An 18,929-nucleotide genomic window follows, 5' to 3' on the forward strand; every position below is an offset into this window, starting at 1 on the left:
AAAGTGGTCCAGGTTCACTTGTTCTGCCTGTCGCTGTCCAGTTTTCCCAGTGCCATTGCTGAGGAGACTGTCTTTATTCCACGGATATTCTTTCCTGCTTTGTCAAAGATGAGTTGGCCATACGTTTGGGGATCTATTTCTGGGTTCTCTATCTGTTCCATTGATCTGAGTGTTGTTTTTGTGCCAAGTTTTATTTTAAATTTGGTCAAGTCTTTAATAGGTCAAATTATTCTTTTTTCTTATCAATGCAAGGTTTTTCATTTAATTTTTCTTAATCTTCCCTTTAGGTCTTTAAAAAAAAAACAAAAACACATGGCCTACAATAAACAGAGCTGAAAGGGACCAGAAAACGAGGAGCTCACACAAGTGCGCTCCCTATGATCTGCTCTGGCCCTCCACACACCTAGGTGGGCTCACATATGCACCCAACAGTCAGCACTGTGCCAGGCGCACCAGGGCAGAGGGCACGGCACCACACAAAACTGAGCGTGCCTCTCCTCTTACTGGCATCCTGGCAGGGGAGACAGGCAGACACGTACAGAAATTAATACATTTCAGGCAAGGACACATGCTATGAAGAAAAATACAGCTGGGTTGAGAAAGTGGATAACCAGACCTATGACAACACCAAGTGCTTTTAGATGCTTACCACGCTCCTAGAAAATGAATTGTATTAAAATTCAGACTTCCCTGAAAGTGAATTTTACTTACTTCAATATAAATTTCCAAAAGGTAAGAAATATTGGCTTAGATTCATTATAAAATATCTTTAACATGTAAGACCATATAACTGTATACCCCTTTCATAACATATTTTTATAAATACAGACATTAACCAGATGCAGGCCTCATCAGAATTGGTATTTTCAGAGGATATCTGACTCTTTTCATAAAGTAGAAAAAAAATTAGGTTTGATAAAATGTTGTAAAACTACTGAGTAAAATCTAAGCAGGGTCATAAATAACATTTACTCGTTAATGTTAAATAACGATAGCTGACACTGAGCACTTTCTGGGTCCCTAAAACCATTCGAATACATTTCTATTTAATCCCTTAAGAATACCTTCCTATTTTAGAGGTGAGGAAGCTGAGGCAGAAAGGCTAGATAACATGCCCGCAGCCGTCCTGCCGGTAAGTCCCAGAGCTGGTACTCAAACCCGGTGGCTAAGCTGCAGAACACACACCCTGACGGCGACAAGGGGCCCCTCTGCACACCCTGGGAGTACTCAGGTTCTCCTGAGTTCTTCTGGTCATTTCGAAACAACTTCACAGCTTTAAGGTATGTTTCCATCGACTCGAGTTTGGCTTTGTCAAAACCTAAAATGAAGATTAAGAACAACAAAAATACAGTAAGAGAAATCTTTGGAGGTGCTCAATTCCAATGATGAGCAAGAAACAGACATTACACATTACTACTCAGAACAGATTTCTTTACAAACTACCACTTGATGTTGTTCTCAAGAGCAGTAAAAATTTTGCCCTTGGTGAAAACTCTGCTTTATAAACACACACCAGTCCCCCTTTAAAAGTTACTCAGAGACAAGATGAGAAATACGGAGCCAATTCTAGAAAACTCACAAAAAAACAGTTTGCAGAAGATAAATCGATAACTACGCTGAATATAACAAATGATCACCCACCACGAAGGACACTCATTACTTTTCCTAAAAAAAAAATACGAATAATCAAAATGAAAAAATAATGTTAAGAAAGGGTTCACAGAGCAGTGAGAGAGATCTAACAGGATCTTCCAGAAATCAAAACCATCAGATGGTTAGCAATAAGAGCTCCAGTTAAGTATTTGGGCAGCTCTCAGCCAGCATGACTAGCAGTAACCGTGGCCAGCTGCATTTCCAACGACTGATGCAACAGCACACACCCAAACTGTGTGCTCACAACGTGCCAATGACAGCCCTCCATCAAGAGGCAGAGATCGGCCCTTGAAACTGAGCCACGGGACTCTCGACCGGCTGGCAAACACTCTCTCCCAGGTGAGCCGCCCTTGGAAAGCCACCATGTGAGTGGGCCAGGTTACATGGAGAGAGCACACATGGAAGCTGTGACAGTCCCCGCTAAGCACCCGCTGATGGCCAGCATTCAGTGCCAGACAGGCGAGCTCGCAGCTGTCAGGACTGCAGGCCTGAGCCGCCAAGTTTTGCGTCTGACACCCTAGACCCCACGGAGCAGAGACAGGCGGCCTCTCCGTCTAAACCGCGGACTTGCTGAAACCACGCGGCCACACGTGATTATTGCCGGTTTGAGCCACTAAGCTTCAGCATAATTTCTTACGGAGCAACACATCATTACTATACAACTCATATTAACATGTAGGAAGGAGGCATCTCAACCATCTCACTTTCAAATGTTCTAACAAACCCAGTTTAGAGAAAGCTCTGCATTCGGTAAGAATCGTTCCCTCCAACGTTCCAAGTGACCAAGTGTCCATTTTGCCATTTGACTTACGAATTTATAAAATCTTCCCCCCAACTGAAGAATACTAGACTTCACCCCCCAAATACCCTTCTGACGAGAGATTAGTTCAGCAATGGCCTCTTAAAAAGGGAAGTGGACCACATAAAAAGGAGAGCCGGGGTCTTAAGAAACATGAGCACATCCTGGTCTTACAGGTATTTCTACATTAAACCGTCAATAGAAGACGGTCAAACGTCTTGCTAATCAAGCTACAAAAAGATTTGGAGCCTGTAATCCTAGGCTGCTTTTCACAAGATTATGTGCTTAGTCTTCAGACAGGGCACCGGTCCCCAGCCTTTGTGTGGTGGCTCCTCTGTTCCTGTTAAGGGGACAGCTGCACACATGCGCCAGCCTGACTTCCACTAAACTGCAGCCTTTGTCCCTAAGAAGGGTGTGGTAGCCGTCATTCCTGGAACAAGTGAGGTAAGGATCTGCAGTTTGAGTAATTCCTTTAAAATACTGTAGACGGGCCACAGGGGACCAGGTTTTGAGAACACAATACTCTTTCAAGAATGTGAGGCAGTTTATTTGAAAGCCAGTTTCAACATCATAATTTCCTAAATATTCAATAACCTGCACAAGGTAGTTGTTTATTACAAGTTATTTCAGACAAACACACTGGAGACAGTAACACGCTTACCCTACCGATCTGTCATCTTACCTGTATGTTCTAAATGTTTTAATGTCACATTGTCAACAGGGAAAAAGCTGAGGGTAGCACCGTACTCTGGACACATGTTTGCTATTGTAGTCCGATCCACTATAGATAACTGTGAAACTCCACTTCCAAAAAACTCAACAAACTTTCCAGCCACTCCTACTTGCCTGAGGTGCTATGTAAAGGGATACACAGAAACGCACACAAAATTAGTAATGAGAAGATTGGCAAGGATTCTCTGAAAACTGCAAAATCTAATGTTTAACTCCTACCAGTGACAGTGAATGAAAGAGGTTCTCTGTTGTTCTTACCAAACATCAACTCGTTCTGGGTCTGCAGGTATTTTAAGCAAAAAGTCAACAGAAGAGTGGCCCAGTGTCACTGTCAGGCAGGGTCAAAAGGTCTTACAGGCTGAAAATGGCTAAGATCCACACGTGCACGTCCCTGAAACGGAGGTGCACTCTGGACTCGGTGCGGCTGTTAGCTTGGCAGCCCTCTTTCTTTCACAGCAGCACGTAAAACCGTGGTGCTTCTAAGTGCGGATGGCATCTCGCATTTAACGGAACACTAACACACTGATAAAACTGTGTATTTAAATACAAAATATGGGGGCGCCTGGGTGGCTCAGTCGGTTAAGCGTCCAACTTCAGCTCAGGTCGTGATCTCGCGGTCCGTGAGTTCGAGCCCCGAGTCGGGCTCTGTGCTGGCAGCTCAGAGCCTGGAGCCTGTTTCAGATTCTGTGTCTCCCTCTCTCTGCCCCTCCCCTGTTCATGCTCTGTCTCTCCCTGTCTCAAAAAAATAAACGTTAAAAAATTAAATTAAATACAAAAATGTACTGGCTATAAAAATTCTTCAAATTCTAACCTTGGTCCAAATATTTACAGCTTCATTAATTATTGGTAAGTTTCATTCTGACAGGACGTCACATGTGGCTTCAAACTTCGTTCCTTGTCAAGCCATGTTTGTGAGTTATCACCAAACAGCAGCCTCAGCCTGGACGAGGACAGCGCCCAGGGCGGGAACCGGGGACAACCTTTAACCCGTGAGTGATACTCAGTCCTAACGGTCTAGAGGTGCTGGGGGCCACTGAATCCAGACTCTTTCATAAAAGGCTAAGATGCTTCTTTACGTTGCTGGCTACAGTTGTGAGGATCCGAGCAACACAGGGAAGATACACCAAGGCAACCGCTATGTCACCAAGTCAATGAGGCACAACAGGGGCGCCTGGGTGGCGCAGTCGGTTAAGCGTCCGACTTCAGCCAGGTCACGATCTCGCGGTCCGTGAGTTCGAGCCCCGCGTCAGGCTCTGGGCTGATGGCTCGGAGCCTGGAGCCTGTTTCCCATTCTGTGTCTCCCTCTCTCTGACCCTCCCCCGTTCATGCTCTGTCTCTCTCTGTCTGAAAATAAATAAACGTTGAAAAAAAAAAATTTAAAAAAAAAAAATGAGGCACAACAATATACATGTGGAAAACAATACACGACTCATCCTATAAAAATCACGAATAGAACAGAACCTCAAAAGAGAATAAAGTATTTAATAAATGAAACATACATGAAAGATTTAATTCTTGTATCAATATACCCAAATTTAAAACATATATACTGTTACAAGGAACAAAGCCAGGGGCGCCTGGGTGGCTCAGTCGGTAAAGTATCCAACTTTGGCTCGGGTCATGATCTCATGGTTTGTGGGTTTGAGCCCCGTGTTGGGCTCTGTGCTGACAGCTCAGAGCCTGGAGCCTGTTTCAGATTCTGTGTTTCCCTCTCTCTCTTCCCCTCCCCCACTCATGCTCTGTCTCTCTCAAAAATAAACATTAAATTAAAAAAAACAAAAACAAAGCCAGAGGGGTCTAAAAAGTGGCATTAATTTTCAGGATCCAGAGGAGAGTGTGGATTTCTCTAAATCCATAACGAGATATTCCTTTTCCTTTAGAAATGACCCTGCAATTCTCAATTTAGCTTCTTGATCTTCTGGGGCCATACACTGAATCAATCATTTCTGCAAGGCGTCAGATTTTTCCTAATTAGGGAAGAAGGATCAACACTAAATGCTAAGAAGGAAGCAGGACCATCTTCTTCCTCTGCAGAGAATCTCGAAAGCCTTCAGACCAACAATCTAACCAGACAAGTGGAGGCTCCAGGATCTGAATTGGAGCCATAGGTGGGATATTTCCCATGTGCATTTATTTAACAGAATGGACTTAATCATTAAAATAGAATTAGTCAAGGGGCATCTGGGTGGCTCAGTCAGTTCAGCGTCCCACCTCGGCTCCCGTCATGATCTCACAGTTCATGGGTTCGAGCCCCTATCAGACTCTGTGCTGACAGCTCAGCCTGGCGCCTGCTTCTCATTCTGTGTCTCCTGTCTCTCTGCCTCTCCCCTGTTCACACTGTCTCACTCTCAAAAATAAGCGTTGAAGAAACAATTTTTTAATAAATAAAATGTAACTAGTCAAAACCGAAGTCTAGGGGGCACTGCCCGGGTGGCTCAGTTGGTCGAGTGTCCGACTTTAGCTCAGGTCATGATCTCACAGTTCACGAGTTTGAGCCCTGCGTCTGGCTCTGTACTGACAGCTCAGAGCCTGGCGCCTGCTTCTCATTCTGTGTCTCCCTGTCTCTCTGCCTCTCCCCTGTTCACACTTTGTCCCTAAACGTTAAAAAAAAAAAAAAAATTTGTTTTCAAAATCAGAGATTTAGGATGGACAGTTTACAAATTGCTGTTCACTAGGAAACTCTAGAGTACATGTACTAAATGCACGCAGCCAATATTTTTAAAATTCAGATGAAGTGTTTATAAAATCCTTCTAAAGTGTTTAAACAGCCAAGAGAAAATCTTGACCCTCCCACACTTCTACAGTCCGTATGATCCAGTAGAATAGTTTCTCAAGGGCAAATGATTCATTCAAGTATTAAAAGAGATGCGGGGGGCACCTGGGTGGCTCAGTCGGTTGGGCGTCCTACTGCAGCACAGGTGATGATCTCACAGTTCATGAGTTCAAGCCCTGCACTGGGCTCTCTGATGTCAGCACAGAGCCTACTTGGGAGTCTCCGTATGCCTCTCTCCCTGCCCCTTCCCCGCTCACACACGTGCGCTCTGTCACTCTCTCTCAACCATTAAGAAATAAATAAAATTTTTAAAAGCAGCATTCAAGGAGATGCAATTATTTTCCTAAATACGATTTTCTAATCCAGAGGCAACAAGCGCTTACTGAGGCAACATGGCTGAGAGCCCAGGGCCGAGGGCCTGGCCGGCCTGGTAGGGGCCTTGCTCCACCTCCCACTGCTCGGCCCAGTGTCCCTTCCGCGAGTCACTGAGCCCAAGGGTATGTCCATTTTCTCAGAATGGAAATGGGGACAGTCCTAGGACCGACGCCACAGGCTTGTAATGAGGAACCCGCGAGTCACGTGTCACGTGAACGATGGTCCAACACCCTAGACAAAGCGAGGGTTCCCGACCGCTGCCGTGATTGTGAGGACAGCTGCGAGGCCACGGCCAGGGAGGCCAGAGCCCTGAGGATGGGGCAGCAACTGCAACCCTGCTCTCGAGGGGTCCCTGTGCTTCACGCCCACTGAGTCACACAGGTGCCACAATTACCTTCGTGATGCCAAGAACAACATCTATGGACGTAACAAAAGGGTTTGACGAGCCAGTTAGCTCACATCCCACCACCTCCGGTAACGTAAGAGAAACGGGCAGGCCAAGCATAACTGCTTCTGTCTCGATGCCTCCGACCCCTGAAGTGACAAAGACAACGTTAGCGCGGCACAGTTCAACTGTGGTTCTCTGGGCACCGAGCGCTCTGAGTGCTTGAGGAGCTGGTCTGACCACACTCGCTCTTACTGTGCACGGGGACCCAAGTCCTAAGGAATGACTCCACTCACGTGGTTGAAAAAAATTGGTGCTCACCTTCCTATTAATTCAGTAAACAGTCTTTATCACGCTAAGTACCCGCGCTAGGCTCAAGGCACAGATATGAACGGAACCCAGAACCGCCAACCTCAAGAGGCTCCGTCCAATGACAAAGACTTCTCGACCCGGCAAGGAGGCATGCGCCCTGCCAGAGGGACAGCCTGGGCAAAGCCACGAGGCGTCCAGTAAAAGCACAGCCCACGCTGGGCAGTAAACACTCGTGTGCAAGACACGCGTGCACGAACGGCCGGGAGCAGTCACACGGGCCTAGAGCACAGGCCTAGGCCGCATCGCCTTCACAGACAACGCTCCACCACGGCTGCTCCACAACAGCAGTGCCCGGCCGCGCCGCACACCGTGTTCATAAACCCTCCCTGACGCCACACTGTCCGCAAAGGCTAACACTCGTTTTTGTTGCTCTGACAGATGAAGAACAGCCTCGAAGAGGCCACAGAGCCCGCCGACCTGCTACGTATGCTCTTTTGCAGTGTTCCTGAATCATCTCCCCCCACCCCCAAATTAAATATTTAGTCATCTACTTACCCCACCCCAGAATCCCCAATCCATTCACCATGGTTATATGAGAGTCTGTGCCGACGACGCTGTCCGGGAAGAGGAGGTCTTTTTCTTCGAAAACCACTCTTGACAAATACTCTAAGTTAACTTGATGAGCCATCCCAGTTCCGGGAGGGATTACAGCCACATTCTTAAAAACTCTTGAACTCCACTATATTATGTTTGCATTTTAAAAAATCCAAGCGTTAGTACATCACCTTGTGCTCACAATCAAAATGCAACATTGACACAAAAAATACTTTACCGACGTTCAATATGGTCAAAGTTGATAGCATCACGTAAAACAATATGCAAATACTAACCCTAAACATATTCATTTTGCAGATTATTAAATCAAAATTAGGTCAAAGAAAAATGATCTAGTAAGTCCAGATAAATGGTAGTTTTCTGTGTCCTAGGAACCACAGTGAATTACAGTCACTTAGTTTTCATCTTGTTTTCTACACTGGGGTTTCCAACAAGATCTTATTTGAAGGAGGAAAAGGGATCCACTGCTACAAAGCATTTAAGAACTACTAAAGGACATAAACACCGTACTCATCACTATTTTATAAATTTAAATATAAAAATTTCCTCAAATCATGTGTACCTTGAAAAATTGAAGCCTCTCTCGATTTCTGCCAAATTCTACTTCTTGGTTTTTTAACACTGTTTCGGGTCTAAAAGGAAGAAAAGCCAGCATTACACGTATGTATTACACAGAAGACTTACCTTGTTTCTAAGAATTCATTCTCACGAGCACACACACCTTAAAAACTCCTGGAACAGCAATTTACCAGAGAGACTTCTCAGAATCAGCTGCTTTCTCGCAACACAGAAGTTCTGTTTTAAACACCACACCAGAAAGCTATTCCATCCCAGTGTCCCGAACCGTACTGACTCACTGTGTGAGCTGGCTCAACGTATCAAAAAGAACAGAGCAACCTTTGCTGGATTCCCCTCAGCAGGAAGAGGGAGGGCAGTGGTGTGGCCTGCACCCAGCACGTGCACTTCCCTTCCCCCCGCTGGGCCCCGGTGCCAGCACGGCCGGGCGGCGTGGACTAGTGTGGCACAGCGGTGACCACGGTGCGACGCCACTTCGCGCCTAAGAAACTTTCAGCAAAAACCTTGTATTCAACTCACCCAAATTGGAAAGTTCTATCTTATGTAGAAGTATATGGACTATAAACGTATCTTACGTGAATTATTTAAACTAAGAGATAAAAAACAATCCACCTCCAAACAGTAAACACTGTGCCACTTTTAGAAAGCTATTTTTATCTAACGGACATTTAAAAATGATCTCTAGGGGCGCCTGGGCGGCTCAGTCGGTTGAGCGTCCGACTTCCGCTCAGGTCATGATCTCACGGTTCGTGGGCTTGAGCCCCGCGTCAGGCTCTGTGCTGACAGCTCAGAGCCTGGGGCCTGCTTCTGCTTCTGTGTCTCCCTCTCTCTCTGCCCCTAACCTACTCACATTCTGTCTCTGCCTCTCTCAGAAATAAACATTAAAAAAAAAAAAATTTTTTTTAAATGATTTCTAGCAGTGTTAAGGTACTTCACCTGCCAGCTGGCGATTGTTAACTAGAGTATCAATACGACTTAAATTATACACGTTCTCCAGGGTCCAGAAAATTACAGTTGTTTGTCAACTTAAAAAACAACACAAAAAGAAACAGGGCTCCTGAGTGGCTCAGTCAGTTGGGTGTCCAACTGCGGCTCAGGTCATGATCTCATGGTTCATGGGTTCGAACCCCACGTCGGGCTCTGTGCTGGCAGCTCAGAGCCTGGAGCCTGCTTCGGATTCTGTGTATCCCTCCTCTCTGCCCCCTCCCTGCTCACACTCTGTCTCTCTCAAAAATAAACAAACTTTAAAAAAAATTTTTAATAAAAAAATGAGTAAACATTAAAACCAAAAAAAACAGACAGGCGCCTGGTGGCTCAGTCCGTTCAGCGTTCGACTCTTGATCTCGGCTCAGGTCACGGTCTTGCAGTTCATGAGATCGAGCTCTGCGCTGGGCTCTGTGCTGACACTGCGGAGCCTGCTCAGGATTCTCTCTCTCTCTGACTCTCCTCTGCCCACAGTCTCTCAAAATAAACATTTTAAATTAATAAAAGTAAACAAAAAGTAAAACAAAACAAAGGTCATGTTGCTACATGGTCACTCGAAGCCACAGTGCATGTCTATGTGCTTCTTCTCAGGGCTCAGGGCACAGCTCAGTTCCCACAGCGAGCAAGGCTCCAGAGCACCCCCCTCGTTAGCTCAGAGCCGGACTTCGAGTTAGGCGGCAGTTTCAAGGGCCAAGTGTACACTCTCAGCTCTCTGGCTGGGCCTGTGAGAAACACCTCCCTGGGACACCGACGTGCACAGAAGAGCCACTATGTTCATACGGCCAGGACCACAGTCAGCCCATCCGAATGCTGTATAATCTGGACTCAAAATTGAGGGGAAATGTTACAACAGATTGGATTTTTAATTAAAACAGACCATCTCAGCACTTTGTACTGTGCCAATTACAAAAAGGCAGTCCAAAAAAATCAATGGTGTTTGAATCAGGAAGTCTTCCTTTTCAGGAAACTGATTTCTGTGTAAGAAGATGTTAATCTCAAAAGTCAACCTGTATCTCACCATCAGGACAACTAGGTAGCAGGAACAAGGACTGATTACATAAAACGTCATAACCTGATGGCAAAGGACCCACAGATCATCCTGAATTCTTAGCAAGGAAGAGGTCACTATTGACTGGAGGCCTCATTAAATATTGAGCGCCAACTTGTACAACTACCAAGAATTTGAAAGATCCAATTTAACGTATTAGTGGTGCTTAGGATAAAGTATGTGTGGATATTTTCTTAGCTATTCTAAATCTTAAATGTGTTAAAATTTTTAAAATTTGAAAAAGTATGTCATTTTTTTAACTAAACTAAAAAAAAAAAAAATTTTTTTTCAAGTAGGCTTCAAGCCCAGTGCGGAGCCCAACGCAGAGCTTGAACTCACGACCCTGAGATGAAGACCTGAGCTGAGATCAAGAGTCAGACACTTAACCAACTGAGCTACCCAGGTGCCCCATAAATTAAAAAAATTTTGACAGTCTCTTGACAATGGGGTAAACAACTCTTAAAAGTAAGAGTTAAACTTTGAAAATTTCATAGCATATAAAAACTGAGGTACAGTTTTTTAAAAAATTACCTATTAGGAAATTTTATCAACTCCTAAGAACAGAATTCTTTCCTGGGCAGGTCCACTACTTCCCATGGCACCATATAGGCGATTATTTACCTCAGAAGGCTCATTAAGTTTGTAATCCAACAATCATAATATCTTACACTGAGCTCTTTATGCGATTGGAAAAAGCAAGAAGTCTGAAACTATAAATAGGGAATTCACAAAAGAAACATGAACGTATAGTGAGCACCACGAATGGTACAAATTCACTAAAATAAGAATTCAAAGTTTAAGATGAATCCCATTCTTTCTGCCTACATTACTCACAAAATTAAATATATTACAGAAAAACCTTCAAAAGGTTCTGTTCTTCCTAAGGAGAAGTAGGTACTGGTCTTCAGAGACTACCATTTTAATTAACTTTGCTTCTCTCAGCACAACAGGAAACACACGTATGGAAGTGAGGCTACATAACAGGGACAGAAGGGAAGGAGACTGGTGAGATTTCCTTAACTAAAACATAACCTGGCTCGGATCAGTATGTTTAGAAAATCCCATACTCAGGCACTGGTTGCAAATGAAAAGGACATAGGATGGGTGTGTTCTCAATCTGCGAAGAAAATTTTCCTGAGCTCCGGCCTGGTTCTCCAGAATCACAGGATCCTCGGCAGGCGGTCTGGCCTCTGCAGGGAGCCTTCTTAGGCTGCGCTTTGAGTGGAGAGAGCTTTCCTGCTTTCTGCGGCTCACCACCTCCAGGATTTGGAGCATTCTGTATTGCACTAGCATTCCAAAAGAGGAAACAGAATAAAACCATCGGAAAGTGACACAAATGTAGCTTTTCAAAACGCACACAGTTTGGCAATGGTATGTGGAATTAACTAAATGTTGTTCAATGTTAATACAGCATTTAATTCAGCTTTCAAAAGCAAATCTCAGATTGCAAAAATATAATAATAATAAAATAAAACAAAACAAAAAACTCAAATAGGTCATTTAAGTTTACGGAGATGACAGCACAACTCTGCATGCCCAATAAAATCATTTCACACACTTCCGTAATAATCGAGCTTCTAGCAAACACCTAACTAGGTCCTTTTCCCATCTATTAACTCAAGAGCACACAGAGCCACAGTGCTAATCTCAAGGGCGAGAGCACTCAGGGGCTGGGACAATCCCGTCTCGCTACCAGGTTCCAGGGGGTGAGAAAGCAAAAGCCAGCACATCGCAACACAATCAGGTCTTCTCCAGTTTGACCTTGGTCACAGGGACCTTTCACACAGAACATATGTATTTCAGGGGAAGGAAACAGAGTTTTAGCAAGCTCTGTGATTTTAATCACCAATTACCTAAAGACATTCATGGTTCACATCTTTAGATTCTCTCTCGAAGGCCAAGTAGGTTAAAAAACAAAGAAAATGAAGATGAATTCAGATGGGCACTCCACAAAGCAGGTTCTAGGCTCAAACGTTTCTATCAAAAATGGCAGAATTCTACAAACATGAGTATCATTTGAAATTCAGACTGAGTTAAAAAAATTCACCAGTACGTACACTTCACCAGCTTTTCCTTTCATACATGAGTGGATACTACCTCGCGCCCCGTACTCAGGCTTAACTGTCTCTACTCCCCTTCGTCTCACCACACAGCCCCACCGGGCTGGCTGTCGATTAACTCGCACGGCTGTCTGCACAAGTATCTGCTCTTACCATTTATTGAAGTCAATCTGTAAAGAATGGTCAACTGTGAGATCTGTTGGACGGGCAGGGTGGACTTTCTTAGGGTCGCCTCCAAGAACTTTCACTGCCTCCCTCATAGCAGCAAAGTCCACCATTGCTGGTATTCCACTACAAAGTAAAGAAATGAAAATTATGGCTCACGCTCTTCTTTCATATGCTCAAATAATACACATCTATTCACTTTTACATTTGAAAGTATCCCTTTCTGGTTTGCATTCGTGTTAGATCGTGTACTTGTTACCCAAAGTTAGACGTATCCTGTTTAACGAGAATTAAACATTACCTGAGAACTTGAGTGCTTGGGGGCAGACACACCAAAAATAACGAGACATGATTTTTAGAGACATAAGGCAATTTCGAGAACTGTCTACGGAATTCTGTCTTAAATTCTGACACCCCGCTCCCTCCCTTCGCCCTGGCCCCATGCCCTTCCTCTCAGTGCCTGTCTACTACTCCAAAGCTCTCCACGAGACATACGTATCTCCGGCTGACCACACAACAAGCATTCACCACATGCCTTCAGTGTGCCAGACACCAATGACACAGGCTGGTCAGAGACAGCGCCTCCTCTCAGGAGTCCGCACAACAGTAACACAAGGACTAATACGGCAGCAAACAGAGGGTACGAAGCAGTGGCACACGAACCAGACTTGGGTGGGGGTGAAGGAGATGTTCTTAATTATCTAGCTAACTTCTATACCTCCCTTGAAACTCAGTTGAAGGTTAACTCTTCCAATTACTAATCCCTGGACACCCAGATCACAAAGTCTTTCAAGCCGGGGTCAAACGTTTTCGCTTGAATTCTAAGTGTGACGGAAACCCACTAGTATATGGGGGCATGACGCGACCCTAGTTAACATTTTTAATTAAATCACAATATGCTGTGCAAAGACAACTACCGACTCGGAAGTGTGCAAGCAGGGACACAGGCTAGAGACTGTAACAGCTGTAGTCCAGGTAAGAGAGAACGGGGCCAGGACCAGGATAGTGGTGGAAATGGTAAGAGGACACGTCTGAAAGGTAGAGTCCGTGGAACTTGTGGACAGCGTGGATTACACACAGTGGGAAGAGAGGGGTCAAGGTCAACCCCTGGATCTCTGCCCTACATGCATGGAGGCTATAGGGCATTTCCTGTGACAGAAGAGACCTGGAAAGGGACAGGTGTGGCTGCTGGGCAATCAGTCTCTGGATGTGCAAAGTCTGACAAGCCACTCACTAGCTAAAGACAAGCAGGCAGTTCAGCAAAAAGAGTTTTTCGACAGAGTGTGTAAGAAACAAGTGCCTACTTTTTAATGAATTTATTTAGTTTAGAAAAGACAATTCTTTAAATTTATAGACTGATCTTCAGAATTAAAAACTGCAGAGCCAACCATCACGGAGTTTGAATTTTAAGAAGGAAATGTTCAGAAGGCCTGGATGGCTCAGTCGGTTGAGCGTCCAACTCTTGATTTCAGCTCACATCCTGATCTCATGGTTCATGGGCTCGAGCCCCATATCAGGCTCTGCACTGTCAGCTCAGAATCTGCTTGGGATTCTCTGTCTCTCTCTCCCCCTCCAACCCCCCTCCCAGTGCATGCTCTCTCTCTCCCTTTAAATAAATACTTTTTATTTTTTTTTTTTTTAATTTTTTTTCAACGTTTATTTATTTTTCAGACAGAGAGACAGAGCATGAACGGGGAGGGGCAGAGAGAGAGGGAGACACAGAATCGGAAACAGGCTCCAGGCTCTGAGCCATCAGCCCAGAGCCTGACGCGGGGCTCGAACTCCCGGACCGCGAGATCGTGACCTGGCTGAAGTCGGACGCTTAACCGACTGCGCCACCCAGGCGCCCCTAAATAAATACTTTTTAAATAAATAAAAAGGAAATGCTCTACCACTCACGTAAAATCTTGAAGAAGAACACGGGCTGGGAAAAAGGGCACTTCAACATTGCGTTGTTTGGTTTTCCAGTCTAAGATGTTCATGACATCCTGTTCTTTCATCAGAAAGCCGTCACAGTTCCGCACAGCAGCTTCCAACAGGACCCGTATTGAGTAAGGCAGGACATCTGATTCAGGAGAGAAGATCACTATTAACAAGGGAACAGTCTTACCTACGTACTGTAAAAATCACAACAGCAAAAAGTAAAAGACAGGGATGCGCTGTTTTCTCAATTAAAAAAACTGAGTAAACACGGAGGAAAACACTGTTCACGTTAATACCAGGCTTTCTATAAATTCAACTTTCCTATATGTAAGCCAAGGTTCTGAAGAAACTCTTCATACAAGAGTTGCACTGATTTGGGTACACGAGCCAGACAAGTATCTAATATTCAGGGAAGACCAAGAAAAACTGAAAAGCACAGAAAATCAGAATTAAATACAATAATTAAAACATCCCTAAACTGTGTAAAAGTCTTTAACAAATTTTTAAAAATTCCCATTGAGGGGCACCAGGGTGGCTCAGTTGGTTAAGTATCTGACTTTTTTTTTTTAATTTTTTTTTAACGTTTATTTATTTTTGAGACAGAGAGAGACAGAGCATGAACGGGGGGGGGGCAGAGAGAGAGGGAGACACAGAATCGGAAGCAGGCTCCAGGCTCTGAGCCATCAGCCCAGAGCCCGACGCGGGGCTCGAACTCACGGACCGCGAGATCGTGACCTGAGCTGAAGTCAGACGCTTAACTGACTGAGCCACCCAGGCGCCCCTCTGACTCTTATCTTGACTCAGGTTGTGATCTCACAGTTCTTGAGCCCCAGGGCAGGCTCTGTGCTGACAGTGTGGAACCTGCTTGAGATTCTCTCTCTCGCTCTCAAAATAAATACACATTTAAAAAAATAATGTAGGGGCGCCTGGCGCAGTCGGTTAAGCGTCCGACTTCAGCCAGGTCACGATCTCGCGGTCCGTGAGTTTGAGCCCCGCGTCGGGCTCTGGGCTGATGGCTCAGAGCCTGGAGCCTGTTTCCGATGCTGTGTCTCCCTCTCTCTCTGCCCCTCCCCCGTTCATGCTCTGTCTCTCTCTGTCCCAAAAATAAATAAACGTTGAAAAAAAAATTTTTTTTAAAAAAAAAAAATAATGTAGAAAGTACTTTTGTTACTATGGTTAGAAACCAAAATTTTCAAGAGTAATGATACAGAAGTATAAAATCAGAGTAGCTAAGTTAAAAAAAAAAAAAAAAACCTTACATTTCAATTGGAATCACAGATATAAACTCATCTTTTTCTCTTTCTAGAAAAATATGTATTTCCTAGCTCTGCTCAGTGCAAATGCCCCCAACAACGATGATCCATAGTAATGCACCCCCCAACCATTCAGCCTGCTGTATACTAAATGCTATTTTCCCAACTAGAAGAAGACACCCGAGTTCCTTGGAGAAACGGTCAGTCCCACGTTTGGGAAAGGGCACGGACAACGCGGGCCCAGGACGTCCTGTGTCAGAACCAAAGGAAGCAAAGGAAACTGATGAGTCAGTTTGATAATCAAAATGAACAATGACAGAAACTGCATCAAATACAAAAACAGCCCTTAGTTCATAATGACTCTTCAGCCATGCAAGCTGCTAGAGAAGTCATTACCCTGAAAACTCACAAAAGGGAGAAAATCACTCATTAAGCTCGTCCTTCCTGATTTCAAGTAACCAAATAGTTCATGAAGACCAAGTCCCTCCAGGCAGAAGTAAAGCTAATAAAACAGAAGGGGAGTGACAGACTTCGACAACGCCTAACGAGCAATCTGGACAAGGCTCCGGGGCTCGGGGATATGTGAGCGGAACTCACAAGGGACCAAGCAAGTGGATGTCAACTATGACTGCTTAGCATCACTGAAAGCAGGACGTTAGAGAGAGACATCACCTGCCTCCTGATGAGAAAACACAAGCCCCAAGTGACAAGGGTTCTCGCAAAAATGCATACGTACACAAGCCTGATCCAATCAGCCAGCCAGCCCTCACTTCCAGTCAACGGGAGACACAGCGGTGGCGCCAAAGTGAAGTGAAACCATGGAGAAGCCATCAGCCAAATCCAGAACGCAGTCCCTTCTACAGAGGAACAAACATGGTTTCTTCCACATAAAGATGGCGTGGAAAAAGGAAAGAGGAAAATTATAGACCAAAGGAGATTTAAGAGATGTAATAACCAAATGCTATATGTGGCTCCGATTTGGACACCATGTGAACAAATCAACTGTAGAAGTTTATTTTTGAGATAATCAGGAAAACCTGAATACGGACGAGGTTTTACGTCATATTAAGAAATTTCTGTTAATTTTGTTAGGTATAATGAAGGCGCTGAGTGTTATTTAAAAAAAATTAATATTTATTTTTGAGAGAGAGAGAGATGCAGTGTGAGCAGGGGAGGAATAGAGAGAGAGGGAGACACAGAATCCGAAGCAGGCTCCAGGCTCTGAGCTGTCCACATAGAGGCTGACATGGGGCTCGAACTCATGAATCATGAGATCATGACCTAAGCTGACGTCAGACGTTTAACCAACTGAGTCACCCAGGAACCCTACTGAGAGTATTACCTTTTAAGGTCCTTTTCAAAGGTCAGAGATATAGGTTACACAATAGTGAAATATTTTAAACAAAAGATCGGCAAAATGTCAATAGGGAGCTGACAAATACATACTGGGTTACTGTTTTCTCCCTACTTTTAGGATTGAGATTTTAACTCCACAAGTTAGAGATAAAGAAGTTGTAAGGGAAGAGACAAGGGCCACACAGCCAGAAACACAAGACTGAGAGCCAGTATCCGCTCTTACTATAGGTCTGACCTGAGGACAGGGACTTGAGCGGATTCGTGTTCTGCCTGACAAGAGAACACCAGACACCTAACAGAGATGTGGGCATCAGGCTCACGTGCAGCCCTCAACCCTACAACAAAGAGTAGTTCTGGAGAAATGTTAGTTCTCATCCTACCTCAGTCAGAAACAGAACAAAGTCCCCCAAATCAAGAGGAACTGCAGGGGAGAAAATTTTCTATTAGAACATTTGGAAATAATGAGAAGGGAAACATCACAAAAGCAAATACACAAGATCAGTCTTGGATACGGCTAATTATTCTGGAAAAACAGTATCAGGAATATTTTTGTTTGAAGATCTTCATAGAAAGCATTTAATCACATTTGTAACAACATATGACAAACTCCAGCGAAGTATCTCCATTTCCCTTGAAACCCACTGAGATAATAATAAAGAGATAAAATTATGAACAAACAAAAAGAGAAGCAGAACCGAACACATTTACGAAGACAGCGCAGGGACGATGGACAGACCCAGAGGAGGGGCAAGGTGAGCACTGGGCCGCAGGCAGCCCGGGCCTTCCCAGGGGCAGCAGGCGTGCAGGGGCTCAGAGGACAGAGCTTTCCGAGCTCCCAGTGAGGATGGTCTCCGACCTAGAGCTCTCTGCGCAGGCCAGCCCTCAATCAAGTGTGCAGGCGGCAGACGCCGTCCTCCCCAGGGGAACGCAAAAGCACACAGTCCGGGACGTGGGTCTGTAGCAACAGGTAAGAATGGGGACCCTTCCAGGCCAGGCTGTGGCCGTGCAAGTCACTTGACTTGCGGTCAGTGTCCGTGGGGCAAAGAGCAAGGCCGGGGGGCGGGGGGGACGCTGCCAAGAGGAGGGGAAAACTGGGGAGTGGGTGGTTCAGTCGGTGAAGTGTCCGACTTCAGCTCAGACCATGATCTCGCAGTTTGTGGGCTTGAGCCCCACATCAGGCTCCGTGCCTGTTTCAGATTCTGTGTCTCTCTGTCTCTCTGTCCCTACCTACCCTGCTCATGCTTTCTCTCTCTCTCAAAAATAAAAAAAAATATAATAAAAAATTTAAAAAACAAGAGAGAGAGAAGGGGAAAAATTAATTGCCAGACCACCTAAGGGTAGGGTAGAGGGTAGAGTTCTTCTGGAAGTTGTGGAGAGGAATTACTGACAAAGACTCAGAAAACTCAGTGAACAAAAAAAGACCATCATTACTTCCAGGAAAAAATACAAAGTCGCAAGAGACAAGACTCAGTCATCACCTGCTACGTGGCCTGGCCGGAACATTTACAGCCGTGATAACCTAAGTGTGGACTCAGACTTGGCCAAAAATTGTAACTGTAATAACTAAGAAGTACATGGGATATATGGAAAGAAAAGTGCCAACAGAAAGTTAGTGAAGTCTAAAACTGGAAAATCAAAAAACAGGGGCACCTGGTGGCTCAGTTGGTAGAGTGACTCTCGATCGCACGCTTGGGAGTTTGAGCCCCACGTCGGGTGTAGAAATTACTTAAAAAAAAAAAAAAAACTTTAGAAAAAAAAGAAAAGAAAACAGCTATATAAGCAAGGCGATTTAGTAACGCGGAGGAGATCATCGTAAGAAATAACCATGGGAACGAAAGATCTCTGCAAAGCAGAAATGGAGGGCGGCGCAAGGGGCTACTGTTTAGTCATAATCTTAGCGACCTCCAGGTTTTTGATTCA

General features: G+C 44.8%; 1 protein-coding gene across 2 annotated transcripts in view; it reads right to left on the reverse strand.

Moving 5' to 3' along the window:
* IREB2 (iron responsive element binding protein 2) overlaps positions 1 to 18,929 on the reverse strand; it is a 48,419-nt gene that overhangs the window by 19,391 nt on the left and 10,099 nt on the right. Inside the window, exons 3-10 of one of the 2 annotated variants that reach the window (XM_030317187.1) lie at positions 14,377 to 14,542; positions 12,466 to 12,603; positions 11,320 to 11,538; positions 8,207 to 8,276; positions 7,585 to 7,768; positions 6,727 to 6,866; positions 3,135 to 3,306; positions 1,217 to 1,318 (exon numbers count right to left, since the gene is read on the reverse strand). In XM_030317187.1, the coding sequence (XP_030173047.1) occupies positions 1,217 to 1,318; positions 3,135 to 3,306; positions 6,727 to 6,866; positions 7,585 to 7,768; positions 8,207 to 8,276; positions 11,320 to 11,538; positions 12,466 to 12,603; positions 14,377 to 14,542 (1,191 nt within the window). The remainder of the gene's footprint in view (positions 1 to 1,216; positions 1,319 to 3,134; positions 3,307 to 6,726; positions 6,867 to 7,584; positions 7,769 to 8,206; positions 8,277 to 11,319; positions 11,539 to 12,465; positions 12,604 to 14,376; positions 14,543 to 18,929) is intronic. The other variant, XR_003969239.1, reaches the window with a different exon arrangement.

The sequence above is a fragment of the Lynx canadensis genome, chromosome B3, assembly GCF_007474595.2.
Source record: "Lynx canadensis isolate LIC74 chromosome B3, mLynCan4.pri.v2, whole genome shotgun sequence".
NCBI classification, from domain to species: Eukaryota; Metazoa; Chordata; class Mammalia; order Carnivora; family Felidae; genus Lynx; species Lynx canadensis.